General features: G+C 33.9%; 1 protein-coding gene across 2 annotated transcripts in view; it reads right to left on the bottom strand.

Annotated features, from left to right (window-relative positions):
* Positions 1-24,580, bottom strand: part of LOC126840378 (connectin-like) — a 125,829-nt gene that overhangs the window by 73,605 nt on the left and 27,644 nt on the right. For both annotated transcript variants that reach the window (XM_050576060.1, XM_050576061.1), the window contains exon 2: positions 2,632-3,712. In XM_050576060.1, coding sequence (XP_050432017.1) covers positions 2,632-3,697 — 1,066 coding nt within the window. In that variant the 5' untranslated portion in view covers positions 3,698-3,712. The remainder of the gene's footprint in view (positions 1-2,631; positions 3,713-24,580) is intronic.

Below are 24,580 nucleotides of genomic sequence, written 5' to 3'. Positions count from 1 at the left end.
TCTACTATATAAAAGGTATTTCACTATAATAATAATTAAATACAAGTAAAATTACTAAATAGAAAAAAAAAATTACAAAGTAACCATAAAACAAGAAAAGTATTAATTCATACCATATTATATAACTTGTGTTTTTTTTTTGAAAATTATTCTTTCATATTAACGCATTTCGGAAAAAAAATTTGTAAATGTCTCATAAATTGTGCACACCTCTGTTGTTAGTAAAAACAAACAAATCCGATTAAAAATCATGATATTCATATACCGACTAATGGCTAATGGATAAGCCAAATAATACTTTATAGCTATTCGGTCACTATAACTATATTATATATTTTATAAAAATTCCACGAAATAATATGGCTTATGTCATGTTCATAAAGGATGACCGTGACCGTTATTTTTTTTTTTTTTTTAGACAATTAAAAGTACTACAATAACAATATTGATAACAATCAAATGGATTTTCAGTCAGGCAACAACAAAAAAATAATTTTTAATAATGTATCCCCGAAACCTAATAATTGTTTTTCTGCGCAAAAGTGTGTCTATATATTGTGTTATAATATTATGTTAGTGTAACTTTTAACGGACGGTTTACATTTGAGCGCACTGCAATTATATTTTAATATTATCATATATTCATCAAGTTTCTAGAAAGGATTACGTTTGCAAACGGTAATGGATAAACACGTCCCTTTTAAAATTATTTTTTTATCGGACTAAAAATCGAGTTTTCATAAATTACCAAAAAAAAAAAAACAAAAAAAAAAAACACTACCATATTCTGTATAGTTGCTATACGTTTTAAGGGTGACGGCGGCGGAGGGTGGAAGTCCTTTTTTTGTCCTAAACCGTTTTACAGCAAACAGGTTAAACCCTTCAAATATTTAATTTCTACCTTCTAAAAAAAAAATAATAAAAAAACATCTATAAAAAAGTGTTAATTAAACGAAATTGAAATATTCCCTCGTTTCAATACGAGTTGTTGTGTAATAGTTGTTAAACGTTTCTTCGACTAAACACAATGCATAATTATTTCCAGCGTATCTGACGGATATTTGTATATCTTTAATTAATTTTCCCATTGGGTTAAACTGATTGCGAGCAGTTAATATCATAAATAAATTATGTACACTTGCATGCACACAATACTGTCAGTGACTATATTATAGACATATTGATATTGTTTGATTTTGTATATAATTACTGCTAATGTTCAAAATGTTTGACTTTCAACAGCCAACTATCCCTGTTTTAATATTTAACACTGAACATTTGTACTTAAATGTTTATCTTTTTGGTAAAGTCTAAATTCATGTTAAAAAATAAATAATTATAATATACATCTAGCGACTAGTTCTCTTTTGTATAAGACATTATAGAAATATACATTTGAGCCGACTGAAACTTTATTGCACGAAAACAACATTTTCAATTAGTAATATGCCATTAGCTCAATAATTACATTAGATTTCCAGCATAAGCCGTGTGTAATTTTGATTTAGAGTTTGAATGATTAAATAAAGTTTGGATGGAAAGTTTAACGGTAACCGTGAGGGTTGCATATAAGGCTACCGCGATGACTATGATATTATCGCAAAATGAGCGTAAAGGCGCACATTACAAACTAGATTTAATCTTAACATTAATCCGACTTATATCGTTAAACGAATTCCAGGTAACGCACTCGTACTATTATTAATATGTATCGAGTTCGTTACATCAATAAAGATAATGAGTGAGTCGCCAGATCCATACTTTATGTACCATATCATTTAACAAAGTGTAAAAAATGTCACAACAGGAATCATTTGTAACCGCATAAGATTAAATTTTAAACTTTAATAACTATAAAAACAATTATTAAAATAAAAAAAAAGATTACCTATGAGTCATCACTTTCAGTGAATTATTCTTAAGTTGAATCATAGTCAATCAAACGCATATATACATTGTAAGTTTCAAAAGTTGATAGAGCCTGGAATGTTTCAAAAAAAGAAAGTAAATGCTTGTCTGACGTTAAACTGATCACCCTGCGTGTTCTGTTTTATACTTGTTTACCAAACTTCGTAACTTTTTCGGTATTAATACGTCGTCAGACAACGAAATGTCTGGTCACTCGCCATTTTTATACGATGTAGACCAGGACAATATAATATTTGCTTTGTGGTCAATTAAGGTAAGTGGATCGTCGTGGAAATATTGCAGTGGGAAACAAACCACTATTGCTAGCTGATGACAGTTTATTAAAACGATAAAAAATAATAAGCCAAAATGTTTATTATTGTTATAATGGAATATGCCACTTGAAGTATATATATTATATATAATATGTACATTGTTCGTTCCGACGAAAACAATTGAATATAATATATTATATTTAGCGCGATAGACGGACGAGCACTTCATAATAATTGATCGCGAAGAGAAGGGTAAAAACGCTATTATTTATCACAACTTGTTTAATGGGAAATCATTTGTTTCCTTTTGTTTTTCAATCAATTCCAATGCAAAAGTAAACCGAATCAGTCATAATTTGTTCCATTACAACAAAATGGTCAGCATTATCACGTTTTATAATACCTAACTAATATAAAGTGGTATATTTGATTTCAATAAGAAACATACCTTGCAAATGAATGTAGACTGTCATGTTGGGAAATCTGTCCATAACGGGTTCCACGGTGGCGTAGGTCAGGGTCTGAAGATTGTTGTACCTCATGTCGAGGAACCTGAGTTTTTCCAGATGATGAAAGGTGCGGTCGTCGAGCATTTTCAACCTGTTGGCCGCAATGGTCAACCGCACCAAGTTGGGCAGCCCCGAGAATCCTTTACCGTCGATCGACCTTATGGTGTTGTCCTCCAAGACCAGTTCCTCCAGGCTGACCAGCTCGGCAAACGCCTCGGGACCGATGCGCTCGAGGCGGTTGGCTCGCATGTCCAGTCTCTTCAACGACATCAAACCGAGGAACACGTAACGCGACAACGAGCCGGTCAGAAGGTTCTCCGACAGGTCCAGCTCCTCGAGTTTGTTGAGCTGCTCGAACGCCCCTTCCGCTATGTAACTTATGTTGTTCCGGTCCATGTAGAGCTTGCGCAACACCGGCAACCCGGCGAACACGTCGTTGTTGATGAAGTTAATGTAGTTGTCGCCGAGCGTGACCACTCGCAGGTCGTCCAAATGGGCGATGGACTCCCTGGACAGCGTTTCGATTTGGTTGCGTCCCAGGGCCAAGTCTTGCAGGCGGGACAGGTTGGCGAACGCGTGCGAGTGTACCGTCTTGATGTGTGCGTAGACGATTTCCAGCGTTCTCAGCTCCGGCAACTGGGCCAGGGCTTCGGTGGGCACGAACGACAGGGTCTGGGCGGTCGAACCGCGGACGTTGAAAGTGAGTTTGGTCAAGTTCGTCTGCGACTTGAACTCGCGCCAAATGGACGCTTCGCGCGGTTCGCCGTTGTTGAACGTCCAACAGTCGGCCATCGTGGCCAGCTGAAACGTAGGCTCGTCGCAGTAGCAAAACAGATTGATAGTGTTCTTCTGTTCTAACGTGCATATGTTAATGTCCTTGCTCGCCTCGTCCGGGTAACTCCTGATGTTCTGTTTTTGGCTTTTCGCCCTTCTGTACGTGACGTAACCGTCATTCTGGTACACCAGCAACAGGAAAATCAGCGCCCGAAGTGGCTGCCCGAGCATGCTGTCTGATATGGCCTGAAATCCAAAAAACAAAAAATGTTGCTTATTAGTATAACGCGTTTAACGCAAAAGGTCCGTTTTTAATAAATAAAAAAATATGATATCCGACTCGGTAAACCGTTTATAAAACAGCCTTTTAATTAGTTTACATTTTTAGTGTACATCTGATCGAATACATCTAAAGAAACTCGGGCAATACAAAATATATGCATATGTTCTGTAACGTTCAAAGAACAATTATTATCAATGTTGAGTTTTTTTATATATATTTACCGTGTAGGATTGTTAAGACTGTTAACCGATCACATTAGCGATGGTTTCGTATGCATTATGTTTATAATAATTGTCGTTAAGTGGCTATTGTCACGACATAATTTGTTTTCCTTAAGTATACACTATATATAGGTACCTGCCTCCGACGGCGTTCGAAGAGTTTCCTGTCGTGCAACCACGAGTTGCAAATAATTCAACAATAACGCGATGACATAATAATGAAATATTTATACATTTCGCTCGTGTATCGAATCGATGTAATAGACGGCTTATTGGCTTGGGTTGTCTATCTGCCCGTGACGTGTCAGACAAACATAATGGGCGAAAGCTTTGGAAAAGGCTGTTCTTTTTTCATGTTTGTTTTTTATTTACACACAACCCCTTTCGTCCATACAAATGACCACCGCCGGGCCTCTCTATACACACAAAAGACAGCGTATACCGTTGCCAGCTCCGGGTTTCTGTCGTTCATATCGTAAAGGCTCATTCAATATTGAAATGTCCATTACAATGTGCTTTACGCGTTCACCGTGCGGTTCGTACGCGTTTGTTTTAATATTGCACGAGTCCGCCTTTGGCTGAAGTTAAAAAAGAAAAATGAATAACGCAGCTCACACCGGCAGACTATAATTCATGCAACACCGCGACCACTAAATTATTATCCACCTTGCGGTGCTCTTAAAAGCGGCGAATCTCGTCATTGGTATTATATTTGTCCAGAAATTCTTTCAGAACGCGCACACACTCACTAGTTCCCCTTCTCGAATTTAGTTGGTACTTCGATTGGGGATACATATTGTAATTAGATGGGCGTCGACATCGCATATAAGTGCAGTGTTCACCGAGTCAGGAGTCTCTCCCTAAGTAGGCGTGTCAACGTGTAGCACAACTGGCAACCCCAGGGGTAGTTATTGCAGTGGACTCGGGGCGAGTTCGAGAGGAGAACGGTAATTGAAAAATGATTAGATTACCATTTTGGCTAGACGCCGTGACCTCGCGCACCAAAGACTGATTTCACTATGGCGGTTAAACTGATATAGTATATCACGTCATAATCATTGCTACCGAAAATGACATCTGCGAGATCTAGTGATATAATATATTATACAATGAAATATATTTCCCTAACATATGGAACATGGCATGGTAGACAAAATCGCACAGCTATGCAGTTTGTTTGAATATCCTGCAGTTGTATTTTTATAAAAAAAAAAAAAGTGAACTGTGACACTGAATTCGCTGTTCGATTAAGTCTTTTCGAAAGTTATCGGATTTATATATATATATTTGTAATGTATTATTTATACATGAATCATAATGTATATCAACGTCGGCTTAAGGATGAAAATACTTTATTTAAAATTCCCCGTTGACTTCTCTTTGACTGATATTTTAATAACTCTTTTTGCGCCGATTAAGTTCTAATTAGGTTTTCATTTACCGCACAGAATATGATATAAATAAATACTACAGTGAGATATTGAATTCAGATCAAAACAGTAACGAGATACTGCGAAAAAGATGGAAATAGCACACAAGTCACACAGTAAATAGACTTATAAAAAAATAGTCATGTAAGGTAAGATTTTCAGATAAGACATTTTGTTTGGAGCGAAAAAAGTTGTTATTATTACTGGCTGATAGTAAAACCAGGTGTGAATAACGTCTAATTGTGAAATTGCATAATATTAAAAGTATATTTGTTGCCAAGACATTATATTATAATAAATACCTATTCAATTTTGTTTCTCTTTATTTCTTTATAATTGTAAACTATATTTGTAATAATTGTGTATTAAATTTTGGTTTTGTTGTATCTTATATATGAACCCTATAAACAATTGTAAACTCTTTTTATTTACTGTGTATTAATTTGTGTTTGAAATTTTTTTGTACAAACATTTATTTATATTGTGTCTTAATTATTTTACTTATTGTAATTTATAACTTGAATACTAACATAAAAAATGGCATGCAAACGCTCTTCTTCCGACGCGGCCGAAGAGTACATGGAGCCGAGAAAAATTGCAAAGTAATCTAAGAGTTATAATATTTTTATATTTAATAATATTATATTTCAGGAAACTGTTAATCTTAATATGATGATTATAATTATACAAATAGAGTTGAGAAGTCGGACCACGCCCAAGACAGCAATACCGTGCAACCCGACTGGTAATCAATTAATATAATTATCCCTGCGCGTAATTTCCAAAAGTGGGGGGGGGGGTGTCCACCTTACATTTACTATAAGTTGACAATGACACAAGTGCAAAATTATAGAGAATATAATATAACAAAAAAAAAAAGTAAAAATCAAACTTCAATAATTCGGTTTCTAAAAAATATTGTAAAAAACGACCCAAGTGAGTTGATTGATAATTTTTTCTCCTTTATAATTTTCCATAATTGCACTTTTGCTCTACATTCAACCAAATGCTCACATACGTGAATATGCCTAACAATTTTTAGACCAACAACTATTTAGTAATTAACAAGTCGAGATGTGGCACTTCTAACGGCTTCCATACAAATCTCCCAGAGCTCAAACCAAACCGGTGTCCGGTTCAATGTAATATCGCTATTTAATATGTTGAACACAATTAAACTGTTTTAAATTCTGTTTTCTTATCGATTACACATTTACACCTAATATTGTGCCCTAGTATGTTTGCGCTCGGAAAATAAACATAACATTATATTATATTTGAATTGGCTGTAAAATGTACATAGTATTTTCTAATTAATTCTCAAAAAGGTCTTTGAACAAAATAAAATTGTTATTTGACAAACTACGTAGATTTTTACATGCGTTGTGTAGTACAGTCATAAATAATAATATAAAATTAAACAGCTGTCTACAATACAAAAACAATCGGCTCACGCTAAGAAATTAATAGGAAAAATGTAGATTGAGTTCTTTTTGAAAAAATGCATGCAAATGAAAGTTGTTGTGTTTGTTGAAACACAACAAAGTTCTTATTGGCTATAAACATGTTTGGAAAAATTGTCTTAGTGAGACAGCAAGCTATTGTTAATATTGTAAAACAAGTAAATAAAAAAAAACAGACCTTATAAAACCTTCAAAGACCAATTCAAAAAACAGTTACCTTAGAATAAAAATCCGACCTAACTTGAATAAAAACGTCGGTGCATACTAATTGCATCTTGATGGCCCCTTAATCGAAACCCAAATCTTATGGTAACTTAAAAATGTTTACACTACTTGCATTCCTTTGTTGAGTGCCATAGGGTACAATTATTACAGTACCAGTGGTACCCAATATCGTAAAAAATACTTTTATAATGTACTAAAATAAAATATCCATTATAGTTATTACTCGTACATTATAAAAATATTATTATTGTAGAAATTATGTCAACTATAAAATAAAAGTGTTTAAATTTATAGCAAAACATAGGTACTAGTATTAGTAGATATAACATTATATATGTACCCAACTATCTACTAGGTGAGTTTATCAAAATGTTGAAGAAAATTACCAATATAATTTAATAACAATTGAAATATTACAAACATATCATATTACTTTTCTTGTGTAATTATAATTTGGTTTTAGTTCATGGTTTTTAGTCGGTACAGTAAAAAAATTATTTTAAGTGTTTTATTCATAGTTCGTAATGTAAAAATCATTAAAACATAATTCAAGCTATGATAGAAAATCAAATTATATATTTTATAAGTATATATGTATATAATTTGGTAAACAGTAGTTTTTTATGAATAATAATTAATTCGTTGGTGCGCGGAGATACTATAAATATATCGACTGTATACAGCGTATGCAATTTCATGTGATACTAATCGTCTATTAACTCTAATAAGATGTTTGTAATTTTACAAATAGTTTTACGTCCAACCCCGAAAAATCCGAAGAAGATACCGTCGAAATTGTAAGTCCCGAAGAAGATACCGTCGAAATTGTAAGTCCAGAAGAAGATACCGTCGAAATTGTAAGTCCAGAAGAAGATACCGTCGAAACTACAAGTCCAGAAGAACAACCCATTGATCTGACCAAGTAATCAAATAATAATTAATAATATTAACCTTCAGGATATATTTTTAACGACAAACAATGTTCTCAATTTGTCTTATGATCAGCTGATTTTCTTGTCAATTATCAACATTGTTGCTCATCGATATCCGCCATCATTCAACCCCGACTCAAATACACCTCTAATCCCATTCCTATCCCCTCCCCTCGTGCCACAAAAGCATCGTGCAAAGTTCTAGTACAGACCCCAGCCGTATGACATAATTATTTTAAAACAAAAATGTTTACTCTAATTATTCGTAATGTACTTGTGTAACAGCTGCGACACTGACGAAGACGATGACGATATTGACGAAGACGGTGAGGTGTTAAACGATGAGCCTGAAGATGTAGAAAACGGAGTATTAAATATGAAACAAGAGAAAGTCGACACGGCGTACGATGATGTATTAATGGGCGTAAACTTGAGCAAACGGACCACGACATTAGATTCGGATAGCGAGGATGAGTCCGACGAAGCGGAGTAGGAGGAAGACGTACTATGTTTTCATACAAATGGTGGTATATAATACTCATGTATTTTTTTTTTAAGTTCTTGAACCAATCTAAGGATTGTAAAATTGTAACTTTTCTAATGTTGTTAATTTTTTATATGTGGCGCCTAGAACACAAAGGGTATTATAATAGCATATGGCTAATATAATATACCCCTTGTGTTCTAGACGTCATATATATTTTGTTACTCGTGTACATACATGAGTAACATGTATATATATAGTAAACTGTCTTTTTATAAAAATGTTATATTTCTTCTAATGCTTTACGCAAATTTTGTTCATTTTTAAATGTTTTTGTAACTCTTGTATGCATACTATGTAAATATTTTTTTGCACAAATTTTTTTATATTTGTTGTTATATTTTTTTAATGTTTTTTGTAACTGATGTTTGTAAACTATTAAACTATTTTTGTTTGATTTGTAAAACGCATGTTACTATCGTGTTTCGACACAAATTAAAATACTTGTAAAATTGTACGTTGTACTTTTAAGGTGGATTAACGTTATTTTTATTAACATTTCATACTCAGAGAAAAAATTGCACCCCGTGTTCAATTCCGCCGTTTGACAGTGTAAATTATGATGGTCCTTTTGTTGTTGAGCATATGCCAAGCCCGAGCTTATCGCTCGTGATCCCCATCCGCGTCCTAATAATGGCCTTTGATAATAGTCCGTCTTACGTAAAATCAAATTGATTTGAAACAAAATTGGACTTTTCATCAGATTAAGCACGTGGAACAGAAAGGTGGGCGTGTTTGCTACTCTATATACACACACACGGTGCATACAGTAGACACACACACGCGGGCGTCATTGTTCCCTTTATAGAAACGACAGTGCTCAAGAAAGGGTCGGTCGACTGCTTCCCCAAAAGGGTCGTTCTCCACCTATATCGTTATTATAACTAGTGTATGCAAATTTTATTATGTTTGCACAACGGCAGTGACGGAGGCGGTGTCGACGACAGCGGCATAACGAAGCGATGGCACACATATAGCAACAGTCCGCGGCGGTAACAGTTGGGCCGTGTAAAGGTCGGGTTTAATTCTTAAGTAGCATTCCCCGTTTTTTTTTTTTTTTTTGAGGGGTAGGGAGCGTTTTTGAGAGTGCAAACACAACGACGCTGTGACTTGTATTTGGCCGGGGCCGTTTTGAAAACATTTTATAAACAATATTCTATTGCGAATGAAAAATCACTATAGTGTTGCACGTCACGTGTTGTATATAAACATAATTGTATACTGTTATCTGTCTACTGTACGGATTCCAACGGCTTGGTTCGCATTTGGCCTCTGGAAACGGGCACATCCTTTCTTAGTTTCCACCAACAGCCAGCCGCGTGGTCCGCGTCGCCAATCCGAATCTTTTTTTTTTACCTTTATGATCCTGTGCGCGCCTCAAGACATGTTCTTCGTATACCCGCGGATAAGCCGAAACATAAATGGATTTGTTTTTCATAATGCCGAGAAAATTGACAAATATCTAACCTTACCCTTAGTTTATGATTACATCTTGTTATAACACAATACTATATATACAGAGTATTTCATTCTATCGCTCTGACCTAGCGCTCACTCGTGGATTGCATATTTTGTATTGACTAATAATATGTACTTATCACCCCAATAAAAGACAATAAGTGTTTTTATATACAAGAAGCTTTCAATAATATGTTTCTCCCTATTTTTCTTGACAACAATATTGTAAGTAATGGAGTACCGCGACGACGTGGTCATCGTAAATATATATTTTTTTTAAGAAATAATTACATAATATATGAGGTTAAAAAATATTTACAAAAAAATGTAACACATTACAGCGTTGAAGTTCAGAAGAAACCCAAAGTAATTAACAATCGAAGGAAAGAACAAAGATACTGGTTAGAAAACGAAAGGAAATTGGCAAGGCATAGACGTCCTAGTATACGCCCAAGCTAAGGCAGCAACTTTTTTCTTTTGTAAATCAATATATCCTTTTTTTTAATTATCCCGTAATGGGTTGGCCTACTGTAATAACCTAAAGGACCAGCCACAAATGGTAGCTATATTGAAAAAGACTTTTAAATATAATTAGAACACATTGAACATTGAATGATAGGGAGAGGAGTCCCTACACAACTATTGCAGAATTTTAATATTATTTATAATTGATTTCAATAACAGTGTTTGCTTTTTTTTTAAATTTTTTTTCTTAAAATATTTACAATTTGTATTAATATATACAACAAGTAAAATTAAGGGCTAATTTATTTACAACGCTGGACGATGACGCTGGCGTGTTTGCTTAAGCAGATTTTTTTTTCAATAATACAATTTATATTGAAACGCCCCTATATTTTTACTTAAATTGAAATATACCTATAAATTAATGTCTTAATTTCTTTTACCATTGTAGATATTAATTACTTTATGGTAATTTATCATTTCAATACTGTCGTGTAAATAAAATTCATTTAAAACGAATGTAAAATAATTTATATGATCACATTAGTTATTATGAACAACACCTTCTAAGAAACTTGAGTTTGAATAAATATGTAAATAGTATTTTTAGTTTTATTCTGATTGACTTTAGTAATGGAATAGATGTACCATAAGTTAATCTATGGTTATAGTTTCTAAAATAATTTTGAAAAAGGGCATAATAATTATAATTCAAGACCTGTGCAGCGCTTGATAGTCTATGACAGTCTTGTAAATCTTTAAGTTATTACCAAGCGTTATACAAATTATTTTTAGTACGCCTCGTAATTGTCATGTTTGCTGCGAGGGTGGACGTTGATGATTTTTTTTCCTATTTTATTTGTTATGTCTCTTTCTTTGGCTTTCATCCGCACGGTACCGACACGAATCCCGGTCACGTATGTGCGTACAAAAACACAGACAGACTCGGGCAAAAGAGAAACGCCTTATAGAACCGACCTAGTGGTGATACTGAGAAACGAGCTTTGCCAGTCGTTCATTTAAGTTAATAATAAACTACCCAAAAAGTTACGGAACGTCTGCAAAGGCATACGCGGAACTCGGTACAACTTTTATAGTTCAAAGGCACGTCGATAATTAACAGAATAACCCACATGGCAAAAACTAGGCATGCACAGGTCCTCCCAATTATCTGACATCCGCGATAGGTAACGTTATCATTCAGAGCACACAACCCCACAACGAAATAAAAAATATTGGTGTTATAACCGTACTGGTTATAACATTATACGTCTTAAGTAAAATACAAATCCATTTAAGATAATAATTGTGTACCGTGAACATGTCTTTGGCATTGCACACATCGCCACAAAAATATCCACTTTCAATTTTGGTAGAACTCAGCCAACATGTACATGTTCATGTCAATATCATTGTTATCAATGTACCATAATGTGGACTCAACGATAAGAAAATTAAAAACACTGTTAAGCCGAAAACGGCGGAGTATCATCTTCAGTGTCTGGTTAGGAAACCGAAATCAATAATCTGTAATAACAAATATTTGTCACTGAATCGAGAACAGGGTACGTGTAGATAATACAATTTTACCTAATTTATTTTATTTGAGATATTAGGAAATGATAATAATAATTATAAACATACACCTATCGATAAAGTAAAGCATAGTTAATAGCCAAAACATGACCTTTGTAAACATAATATTGTTTAAACGATTATAACTAAAATGTATTTAGGGTTTTACCCTATCATATTATAAGCAAAGACATATTCTTATAACTCACTGATAGGGTAAGGTATACTATTTGAATTCTTAATGGAACCTTTTCAGGTGTTTTTTCGTTCAAACTTGCCCCCTAAACAAACATAATCGTTTGCATTTAGACTACTGTTTACTATAGTCAGTAGTAATATAATCACACATCAATAATTAGGCGTTAACCGTTTGTTTTTACACATATTAAATGTTTAAGGTTAACTGCGGCATTTCACGGGACGTCAAATCGTTGGTAATTTATAATTAATTACCGCAGACCGCAGTACAAACACAAACCCATACAACCAGTAAGTTTTACAACCAAATGTCCTCTCCCTCTAGCACTCCTATAGTATTTATCACATTGAAACGCCAGAACAAGTGTTAAACATTTAAATTGTAAACACTAATAGAAAAACAACCCTTGATTTTATGTCAACAATCACAATCAAATTCCGTCAATGATAAAAAAATAAAAAATAACCGTCGATTCCAATCAGTTATTTAAATTGTACACTTCATTTCGGAGTGGTCCCGGAAAGTTCAGGGCATATAGCAACCGCGTAGCTCACCTTGCTTTGATATAAAACGTACAACGGTATCTCACATAATAAATTTAATAAAACCAAATTGCACTAACAAGGAAGATTGCTGAGCACTTCGGGGAATACATAATGATAAGCGTCCTCCGGCGGATTTTGGCTGTGTTGTACTTAAGAGAATAATTCAACATACGTACCACAGCTATGATAGTGTACTCCGAGAACCACATGTTGTTATATCCAATTGAATGCCAAACCGTCATTGCAATTTCTCGATTAGATATCAGACGAGTTTCATATTATTGGCGAGGATCATATTATTATTATTATCCAAGTTTGACGCGAACACAAATTTAATCGTTTAATATCAGGTTATTTTTTTTTTTTAAGAAATCAGAAAGGCCGGTAGGTACCAAGACAAACAAGCTGTGTAGTCAATAGAAAAAATCCTAATATTGCCATATTAATTAGGGAATTGTTTTTACGTCATTGTGTACTTGTAATATAAGATACCCAGAAGTCAGAACATTACATTCATATCGAATAAACGAATACATGTTTTAACGGCGTTGGTATATATATATATATATATATATATATATATATATTAAAATTACATTATTGTAATTTGATTAAAATTGTTTTATTTTATAAAACCCGAATTGTTTGAAGCATACAGATTGCTTTGTAGGTACACCAAACCTTTCTGGGTTCTAACAAGTATACTATTGATTCATTTTTGCCTTTTGTAACCAAAATCAATACTAATCAATTCGAGTTTCCAGATTCTTTTCATCCTAAACTCATTAATTTTATTCTATTCCGGAAATTCGCGTAACGTTTCACAGGCAACGTTTTAATGTAATCATTATAAGTTGCATTGATGTTTTGAAAATGTATAAGAACTTATAATATAAAAATCAGACGTTTAACTTCGGTGAATTACGACTACAAAAGTAAAAAATATATCAAATAGGTATAAGTTATATTCTGAGTTCTAATTTAAATCACTGTAATACAAGTTGTCTTGGCTGTTTACTCCGGCTTAACATATTTTGTAATATTGAAATGTAATGCGTACAAATGAATACAGCATTAATTATAATTCCTGTTATTAAATAAAGCTCTTTTTTTTAAGTTTCCTGATGGATTAAAATATATCATTCGCCGAGACCTGAGGATTGTGCAAACAATATAAGTAAGTAGTTTTGTTTTGTATTGTTGAAATTTCGTGACGAAATCGATGATAGAAAAACGGTTCATAACTCTTAGCGGCCGTAGAGATGTAATGCTTTAAACGACCGGACATTTTATAAAAAGAAGATAAAATGTTTAGAGTTGTGGCAGATATGATTAATTCTGCGAAACAACTTTTGTTATAGGCAACCTGTACCGAACCGGCTTTAACGACTTTCCGGAAACGACTTGTACGTACAATAAATTACAATAATTTAAATTATTTACCACTGTGCAATTATTTTAAACAGCGAAAACAATATTGAACACGGTATAGTGTTACTGAAATGCAACAAAGTGTATTCGCAGCGTCCGGGACAAATATTATTATAGTCCCGTCGTTCCATTCTAATTGTTAAAATGCATTTAATGCATTTTACGTAGCCAGGCTTAATTTCCTATTAAAACATTTATATACATTTCCCGAGAAGTTACATAATCGTGTATCTCGCGTAGAATTAAAGGCCGTTTGTTTTGTATAGGGCCACTATTAAAGGGTTGCTACCAGTCTGTACTGAATAAATCTCAAGGGAAAGGGGTGCGGCGATACACTGGGGTCTCGCGAAATATGGGCAACACCAGTAAACAATTACACCAAAATTACCAAAATATTCATTTGTTCAGTTTGTCTATTGTGTTATGGGCGACTTGTGTTAATTAGAAACTTGAGTATAACAATGTTGTTGTACTGAAGCTTCTAATTATTAATATATTATGTTAAACTATACATAAGAAAACTTAAAAACAGTTTGAAAAAAATCGTCCTCTTAGGCGATATTTTGACATATTGGATGATATCACGTTATTTTGACATTTTAGCTGTTGTACAAACGGATATCCTTTGGCGAAAGCACAGGACAGCATTACATCCCCTAGGCATTTAATTAGGCCATCGTATTGATGTGTTTTTGGATATTCTGTACTTTGGCGTTGTCATTAGTTTTAGTCGCGCAATTGGCGCTTTCGGTAAATTCTAAGAAACGAATACCAAAAAAAAAATAAATAAATTTTGGAGAAATAATAACAAAAAAAAAGGTCTATCACGTTTATCAAAAGAAACAGCCGTACAAATATAATAACGGACGACGCTACTTTCTGAGAAAAAATACAGTTTCTGAACGATTTCTTATATAAAACGTCCGAAAGAAAGCTTTACGGCAACACTACTACTTCAAGCCGTGCTTTAACAGAAAGAAAACATAACAGTTTCATTTTAATTTTAAGAGTAGTCGCTTTGTCGTTGACATAACATCCCCGTGATCCCGGATTTAAAATACCAGGAATAAACCCTGAACTCGATGTACCTATACATTCCGTTTACGCAACCGTGTGTATTGTTACTTAGCCGTTTCAAAGCTCGTTCACGGTTTACTTGCGTTTATAGGTGCTTTAATCTTTATTAACAAGTAACAGGTACCGCCTGTGTGTATGAAAATATGACCCAGTCACGTTATTTACTTTTCGACGATACACGTGTTAAGTTCTCCTGTTTAGCCCCGCCAAGTTATGAGAGTTTCGGTGATCCATTTCCATTTAAAAACAAATCCGACAAAATGATTGAAAAATAAGACTCATCATATTTGTATTATTATAATATATATATAGGGCCCGGATGTCTATATGCTCAAAAATAACCGAAATCAATTGCGCTAAAAATTAGTGCACTAAAAAAATCCTCAATAGCACTTTAAATATTTTAGCTTCGATGCGGAGCTGAGAAGGTATTGTTTTTACAATGATGTGTTTTTATTATTATTTTTTTTTTTTTTGTGTCTGGACCCATGATATCTCGTAAATCGCTGAACCGTTTTCTTTGTGTAGCAACTCTATAGATCAGAAATCATACCCGGAAGGTACTTTAACAGTCCAAAAAAGTCACCCCATCCCCATCAAAATCGATGGGTGTTTTCTAGTCAGTTTCTAGGTTGTAATATGCGAGTGAGTCAACAGTCAACGGGTAATGAAAATATTTGTATTATATTGTTAATTACGATATATGGGTAACTATGACAGTACATTTTTATAGACAGACGATCAACCCTTATCGTATCCACCCTGCATAAGACTAAATATTAAATTTTAAGTACATTATTGCTGGTCCCACAATATTTTTTAAACCGCTATAACTGGTTTGAGCATACTATCCACAGATTCGCATCGAAGCGTTTATTTAAAAGTGATTTTATCACTTTCAGTTATAATAAAATCTGTAGACCTGAGACCTCTCGTTCCCTCTATGACCCGACCTCACTTTACTGGCTTTTTTCATTTCATTTTTTAATATCTCTTTTAGTTTTCAAGTTTTTTTAAATATACGATGTTTGTTAATTGATTATAAAACTAAAACTTTTTTTTGTTAAAAAAATGAAAGTGAAACAAATATTGCAAACAAAATCAATAATTGTGGACCATATTTTCTGATATTATTAAATTTCGTTGTTCTATAATTGTCTATATTTTAAAATACAAATTGTTTTATATTGTGAATATTTTATTGAACCTTTTAGGTAAAAAAAAAAATTAAACATGCAAAATATAAAATCAAAAAAACGAAATATGCTAAAATATGCAAAACAAATTTTGGATTTAGGATTATTTAAATTAACGCAGTTCATAACTGTAGCTTGTTAACATAAAATAATAAACAAATCGTCTTACGGTATAAGACGAATTGATTTCAGACTTATCTATTGTTCGGCGTTGTTGAGTTGTTAGTTTCCAAATAAAAACACACACACACACACTATATATATATATTATATGTAGACACCTGACACGGTAAAGTGTACAAAGTAAATTGTCTACAGTAATTTTAGATTCTCCGCGTATACCGCGACCGACTGCTCAGGGAATATCGCGCCGTAACTTGGACGAACCGACGACCAAAACAACATAAAAGCTCAAGGACGGACCCTTTGATAGATACACCTATATAGCAATCATCGCGGTCGGTACAATATTCTATACGAGGTTTGGCAAACTCTTTTATTGAGTCTTTTGTTCAAAGATAACAACAATAATATTATACTCGCGACGCTACATGTTCCTCCCCCCCCTTGTAACCGCTTTTTCTTTTAAATAATGCTCCACAGAACACAGTGCAGTAGGTACGACAAGCGATTATAAATAAATCAGCAAAGGGCACTGGGGCGCTATTAAACCTAAGGGCCGGCCAAATCGAAATTCAGTATTTTCGGCAGGGTAGGGGAGAGGGCGACAGTGTATTATTCCATTATTCCACCACAGCAAAATATCACGTGCACATAGTCGTAACTCGTAATAGCGCCCAGGTAATTATACATATACCGTCCCGAATAGTTAGGCATGGCGCACATAAAATTAATGGTGTGCGTTTTTTACTCTTCCACTTGGACGTAGTACACTCTCAACACTGTCCGCCCAACCGCTGAGCACGCGAGTCTGCTCACACTGTATAAATTGTGTAATAACAATCCTGATAATATATAGGTAAACCGCCTTTTATTCGTGCTTCTAGCCACACGCCTGATTATAGTGTTATTTAGCTAGGTACTCGATGTATAGTATTTAGCGTTTTATGCGGGTTAACGTTTCCACCGTCTCGCCTCCTCTATAGACCGACTCGGAGATAACTCTACTAGACTAGGGTAAGTAACCCCCCCTCGAGTCACGAAGCCGGTATTGTGTCGAAAACTTTAAAGTAACTTCGTTGTGCAACAAAAGGCCTACCGTCGAAATTAGTATTGCACTACTGATCCAAGCAAAGGTTACTTCTGCGTAGTGTAGTTGTACACATAGTGCAGCCATGCGATGTGTGTGAGTTGAGTATTCGCTGTGAATCCGTTCCGTCCCGGCAGCATACACGGTAGTAAAGTTTATAGGTAGGTACGCCGGTATTATGAATATTTTGTCTTAAACGGCACACAACGTGGAAAACCGACCAACCGTGATAATATATGATACATTTTACAAGTGTATCCAGTAAAGGAACAAATAAATAATTTAGGTACAAACCTAATGTTTTTTTTAACTTATTTATAGATAGATTTATATACGTTGCAACTTAACTGATTATAGAAGCAATATTAATTTAGTTATTGTTCTGATAATTAAAAACGACTTTACAGATCACAGGTAAATTATGATAGGATTTTAATAATATTCAGAAATGTAAAAATATTTTTTACATTGAGTTTACTCTACAGACGTTATTTTTTAATTGACTTTTTTGTAGAAATCAATATCTACTGTTCTTTAGTACTTAATAATATCATTACACTTGTTTTTTTTTTAAATATTTATTATGATCACAGGCATAGTATGCATACTGATGAGTACACAGGTTGTCCGTCCATTACAATACACCGAATGTGAAATGCAACTAGTTTAAAGAAGTCGCCTGACGACGATGTCCATCTCGAATCAGCAACCGATCGCTTATGGAACTTGGAAGACATTAAGCTGATATCTGTGATCTATATAATATGATCGGCTGATAGATAAACGGCGACATCCAAGGTAATTCGTTAGAACCCAATAGGTCGGAACGGCTCCCGCGGGACCAATTATTATTACAATGCTCGTTTTAATCGATAAAGCGGTTTTCTTTTTAACTCAAACAAATTGTGCGTGCACTTCGGCTTGGCGAAAACCAAATAACTGGCATACTTGTTTAAAATATAATACTGCGAATAATTTCATTATAAAATTCACTAACACGTCTAAGTATTAATAAAAAAACAAATTAAATTCTTGAGAGTAAAACATTTTTGAAATATCAATGTTCCGATTTTGTTTTTTCGGTACATATTATTGGATTTTAGAAATGTACAAAATATATTCATTTAATATCTTTAAATAGATTAAAATCAATCATAATAAACAACCTGAGCCGTAGGGCGATCGGTCGGATAGCTGTTGACTAGGACTCTGATTTTCCTTAGTAACAATTCTGACACCAGATCGGAAACGCTATGACCAACAGGTTAATTTTTACAACTTTTTTTTTTTAATAGTAAACAATAAAAAGCCAGCACAGTGGGGTCGGGGCATAGTGGCGACGAAGCGTATATAGGATTTGGGGAGATCAAATGTCTTAAATACTGGTCTCAGTCATGTAATAATCAACAGGCGTTGGTTATTATAATATTTGTCACTGTTGTTTAGTGGACGATATGTTTGTATTATTGACGGCGTGATAAACAGTTACTGTTGGTAACAATATTTGAAAACGCAAACTAGCATAACGAAAAAACGTTTATTTTTTATTAAAATTCACAAGCAATATATATTTTTTTATATACAAAACATGGCCGAGAGTTGTTCGGATTCGCGGTCTCTTCCTTTGGCGTTGCTCGCGTGGGTTACCGGTATATTAGCCGCTGTCGGTATTGTATGGCACATTGATAAAAAAAGGTAGGTACTTCTATTATATAATTTTATTAACTGAATAATAAAAACCGAACCGAGCACATAATATTATTTATAACGTGCAGCCCAACGAGCAGACAAATTATAATCTGTAGGAATATTAAAAAGGATTTTTGCGACCAAGCGTGTGTTGTTTTGTGCACTTTTAAAGAAGAAAAAATCTGCGAACAATACAATCGAGTTATCTGCGAGCGATAAAAAAAAGAAAAAGAAATCCAGAATATAAATGAACGTATCAAAGGGTGTAAGCTATATTATTTTCTTCTTCTTCGTTTTACGAGAAAAGGCGGGAGAGATGTACGAGAGAAAAATGTATGACGGTTCTCCATTTAAATTTTAAATGCATTCAAAAGAAAATGATTCTTTTGTGATAACTCACAACATAATGTTATTATAATACTGAAGAGATAGGTGCAATATTAAATGGCACGCAATACGGGCAGATGATGTACAGATATTTCTTTTGATTATTTTTTTACCTAACATTAACTTATAATAATTACCATTCAATTGGACGACGAAACGCGCACTTCTAAAACACGAGAGAGCTTTTGGTTGATGTTTCTGAAAGCAAATAGTTTTCTTTTAAAGTAGAAATTACTTAAGCCCGCCGGTCCTTCGCCTCGAATACGAACGCGGCATAATAATAATAATAACAACAAATACGAATGATTCGTGTTGAAAAGCGCAACAAAAAGCCTTTCAACCGTTTCACTGGTCCGTTTTGATTTGATGAAAAGCTACATTTCAATATTTCTGTGTATACAAATAAAATATTAAAGCAACATTTGCTGGGGTTTTTTTTTTTTACAATATTAATCATTTTCGACTTGTCTTTGTGTACTGTACGCAGATTGTCCGACCCAAAGTACAAATCTAGAGTGGAGAAAAACCGACGTCTCGACAGACTAGCGGCAGAGGTCCGTCTGCGGTCACGGTTAGACTCGATGGCCGACCCTCACGATCCGGAACGGGTTCAACGTTTCACCGTGGAAAGATTCGCAATGGCCAGGTACTGTATGGACTTAGGTGAACGTCTTGCCGCCGCCGAGTGTATGGCCGACGCATTGTTCATGATTAGCCATTGTTCTGCCGACCGAGTCCTCGCAGAGCTCGGCAAGACCCTTCAGCCCGAAGTCCACCGAATGGTTTGCGCCCAGTACCAAGCCCTGAGAGAAACCTGTGTACGTCCACGGTAGCCATACCGGTGTTTTGAGTAACTCGACAATAAAGCTAGGCCCAGTGATAATATTCGTACCTAGTGTTTTGTGTTTTTTTTTATTATATGAGAGGCCATTATAGAAAAACATGACCGCACGTCTACTGCGATCGACCGACCAGAGGACGTTTCTCGTTGAGAATTTCCAGAACTTAGTTGTGTCGTGACAAAATTATACGTGTCAAATGAAACGCGAAACGATCGTAGGAAATATAAATGTGCACGAAAGCCCAACATAAATAGGACGTACACTATACGTGTCATGCACAATTTGTTTAGGAAAACGTTATATATATTATGTTACATATTTCATCAAAACCACATTGCCGGAAAACACGCACGCGGCAAATTTCAATAAAACTGATTGACAGCAACAAGAATATTTATATAATAATATGTTATCCTGTAAAAATTCCCGTTGTAAATGTATATTATAATATTTCCATCCGTATCCTATTGACACCTCGCCGGTTAGGTACCGCTTGACCAAAATGTATTTTACTCCGAATAGGAACTTATAACAATCAATGAAAAGCTCGTTGAATTTAAATTCATATAAAATTATATATTAGTAACTTTTATTGATCGTTGTATAATGTGTAAGAAGTTTGGAGCTGGCAATTTTCATTGAAATATATACCTAATTGAACGTCGCAAATATGTACACATGACCATGACCTATAGTCATCCAGTGGTAATGCTCTTAAGTAGCAAAAAAAAAACCATAAGGAAAACCGTGATAAATAAAAAATAATACTGTAAATATTTCCAAAACGAAAGATGAAAAAAACATATTTGAACGGAAAGTGTTAAGAAATGATTAATGAAGTATATAGGTAACGTTTCACCAAATTATAAATATACACAGCAGTTTTTAAATTAAGCGAGAAAATACATTCTTACATATATCATATATATATATATATATAAAGTATAAGGTTAATAATAAAAAATAGAAATAAAGTCGACAAAGGGTAGAGAATTGAAAGTTTTTTTAGTTGATGTATTCTTTGCAATTTATTTTGTGAAAACCGGATTTTCCTCTTTTTCTTGTTTGACTTAAAAGTCAAAATACTTTTTTATTGTTACTACTAAACTGTATAGGATGACCCACAAGGTTTAACTAATTATAAGAATTAAAATAGGGTGGCAGAGGAAGGGGTGCGCAGCGAAATGTAATTTTTATCAGAGTTCACTCCTTCTCCACATTTAAACAACCAGTTAATTAAAAACATACACTATAAAATATTATATTATATTTTGTTTTAATTTTTAAAACAATTCAAAGTTCTTTTCTTTTAAACTGCCTCTTGAAACACAAAATAACGTCCACTACAAATATCTATAATTATCTATATACACTATTTAATATGTATTTTATTGAATTTTTTTTTTAATAAAACAAGAAGCAAAAATATCTGATATGCACTGCACTAAATTCAGTATGAAATTTTAAACGACATAAATTAGTTTGCACCAAAACGAACGTATCATATATATATATATATAAATATATTAGAAACGCATACTCGACCAGTATAAGTTTAACGACTCATGTTGGATAAAAACAACTACGATATGGGTCTTAAAGCCTCTAAAAAACTTATAAATCATAATTGGTCGATCCTGGCAGTGAACGAGGAAGCTGTTTTATAGCTACTAAAAGATTATGACTTCAAGGATAAAGAAACAAATTTTAGACTGAATCGTTAGTCGTTAATTAACACTCTTTTGAACATATTTTCTGTTACACTAAATAATATAATCACAACTGATCCAATTTCACACGATTCATTTGATAGTTTTGAATAAGGACGAGTGTTAAGGAGAAGTTATACTGGATAAGTAGGGGCGATGAGGGAGCACATCAAGCAATACAATGCAAATTAAGACATATTCATGTTAAAAACAATAAATATTGATATGGTTGTAGCATGTAAGCGGTCATTGATTGCAAACAAAATTTAAAAAAATAATCATTCGAGCGATCCAGATGATAAAAACGAATTCTACAATAATTAAAAGTACTATTATTTTTCTAACATCTCAAAACGAACATTTCGAATACAGTAATTATAAAGTACTCGAGGATCAAAGGCGTGGTGTTTTTTTTATACAATAAAATTCATAAGGTATTGCGGCCATTTAGCTGCTTATTACAGACGATTAACACGGATAAAATACAACACGGAAACGATGAAATATTGTTGGCAATTTTATCAGACCGTCTCCATACCGTTTTATTTTCAAAGCGATTAATTACTCAGGTTTTTTTTTTCTTGTTTTTAATAATAATTTGTTAGGGTGCTCGTAAGTAATATTGCTTATTCTCAATCTGCAACCCTCCCCCCCCCCCCGAAAAAACTAAAAAATAACTTTCATTTGCGTTGAACTGTTACACGGTATAACCCGCGCAATATAACGTTCACCCAACTGCAGAATTCACGCTGAGTAGGCCTTCTTAGTTTCGTCCTTACCGAAATGGACCGGTGCGTATACTTCCGTTTAATGATTGTCGTTAAAGTGAATGAATATCTTGACACTTTTTTTTTTTTTTTGTATGCTTCCTTTACTTAAAACAACGTTAAGTACAGGTATAAAAGAAAAGGACGGGTAATGAAAAATAGCGCGCGATAAGACAACAAAACTAAAGGAAAACGTTAAAGACCCAACAAAAACAACAACAAAAAAAAAAAAAAGTCTTTAACTACAATTTTCAAACAGGATATGAACTGGACGACTGCCGCCGTTTAGTCTTCGACGTTGAAGACAACCTAACCGAGTTATTATCGTGCGGTTTGTAAAAGGGGTGTACGCTAACCAAATAACGTTTTACTACAGTATAGTAGGTCATCGGCCTAACCGTATGTAGGTATGTGGGCACCGACCAGCTCTATACTATACATGGGAGTGCCGAGTGTAGACAAATGGAAACTGTCGAAACGAAAAATCGAGGGTCCAAGTCGGATAATAGACGGTTTAAGTCCAGACCACCTTGTGCAGTTTACGGAAACTCCAAAAAAAAAACGGACATAGTAAAAAATTGGCCGAAACAAATCTTGATAAAGATCTTTTTAGACCTGCACTTACTGCTTATGGTTTGTTGCTGTACAACTCACACACACACACACAAATGCAAAATTCATAAAATATATGAATATTATTCCAAAAAGAACACTAATAGCAACACTTCAGAGCCCCGGAATGGCCGTTTACCGTAATGTGTATACTCATCATCTAATAGCGGTATATGCGACTAAAAAATCGATAAAATTATCATCCGCGTGGTTCCCACGTGAAACTTACTTAAGTATGTAATAAACTAGTTTATTAATAAACTAGCTGTGAATTAACATGCGTTTTCTGACCGAGTATACATGTTACATATTTTAGCTATATGACGCTTTGATGAGCTTTGTGACACATGTTTTTTTATAAATAAAAAGTTTTAGACTAATTTCCTATAGGAATGTTTTGAAAATAAGCTATTAATCCGGTGGCGATAATAAAAATTCAACAATATAATATTTTATTGCGTTCATAAAACATACCATATAAATGTCAAACATTGCCAAATAAGATTAATATTATATATTTATTTAACTTCGATATTGGCAATTTTAATATTATTTAATGAGCATAATATTAGATTTAAAACGATCTGACGAATAAATTCCATTATAAATACCCAAGTTAAAAATGAACGGTTCGTTTTACTTGTGGCTACTTTGTAGATTTTACTGTTTGGCTATTTTAGCAAAAAAGCTATTTTATTGTCTGCGCAGCTATATTTCGCGTTGGGCTTAGTGAATCACTATAGTTAAGGTTGGCCTCGATAAAATACAGGAGGAAAAGACATAAAATATAATAAGCTAATATATTACATATGGATTCCAATCCACGTTAGTAATTGTGCAATGTACATACGGGG

Source organism: Adelges cooleyi, unplaced genomic scaffold, assembly GCF_023614345.1.
Source record: "Adelges cooleyi isolate 19-005CV unplaced genomic scaffold, UGA_ACOO_1.1 ACOO_flye_CR_arks_rails_tigmint_CR_PRNA_376, whole genome shotgun sequence".
Taxonomy (NCBI): Eukaryota; Metazoa; Arthropoda; class Insecta; order Hemiptera; family Adelgidae; genus Adelges; species Adelges cooleyi.
This window is presented reverse-complemented; position numbering and strand designations above follow the sequence as displayed.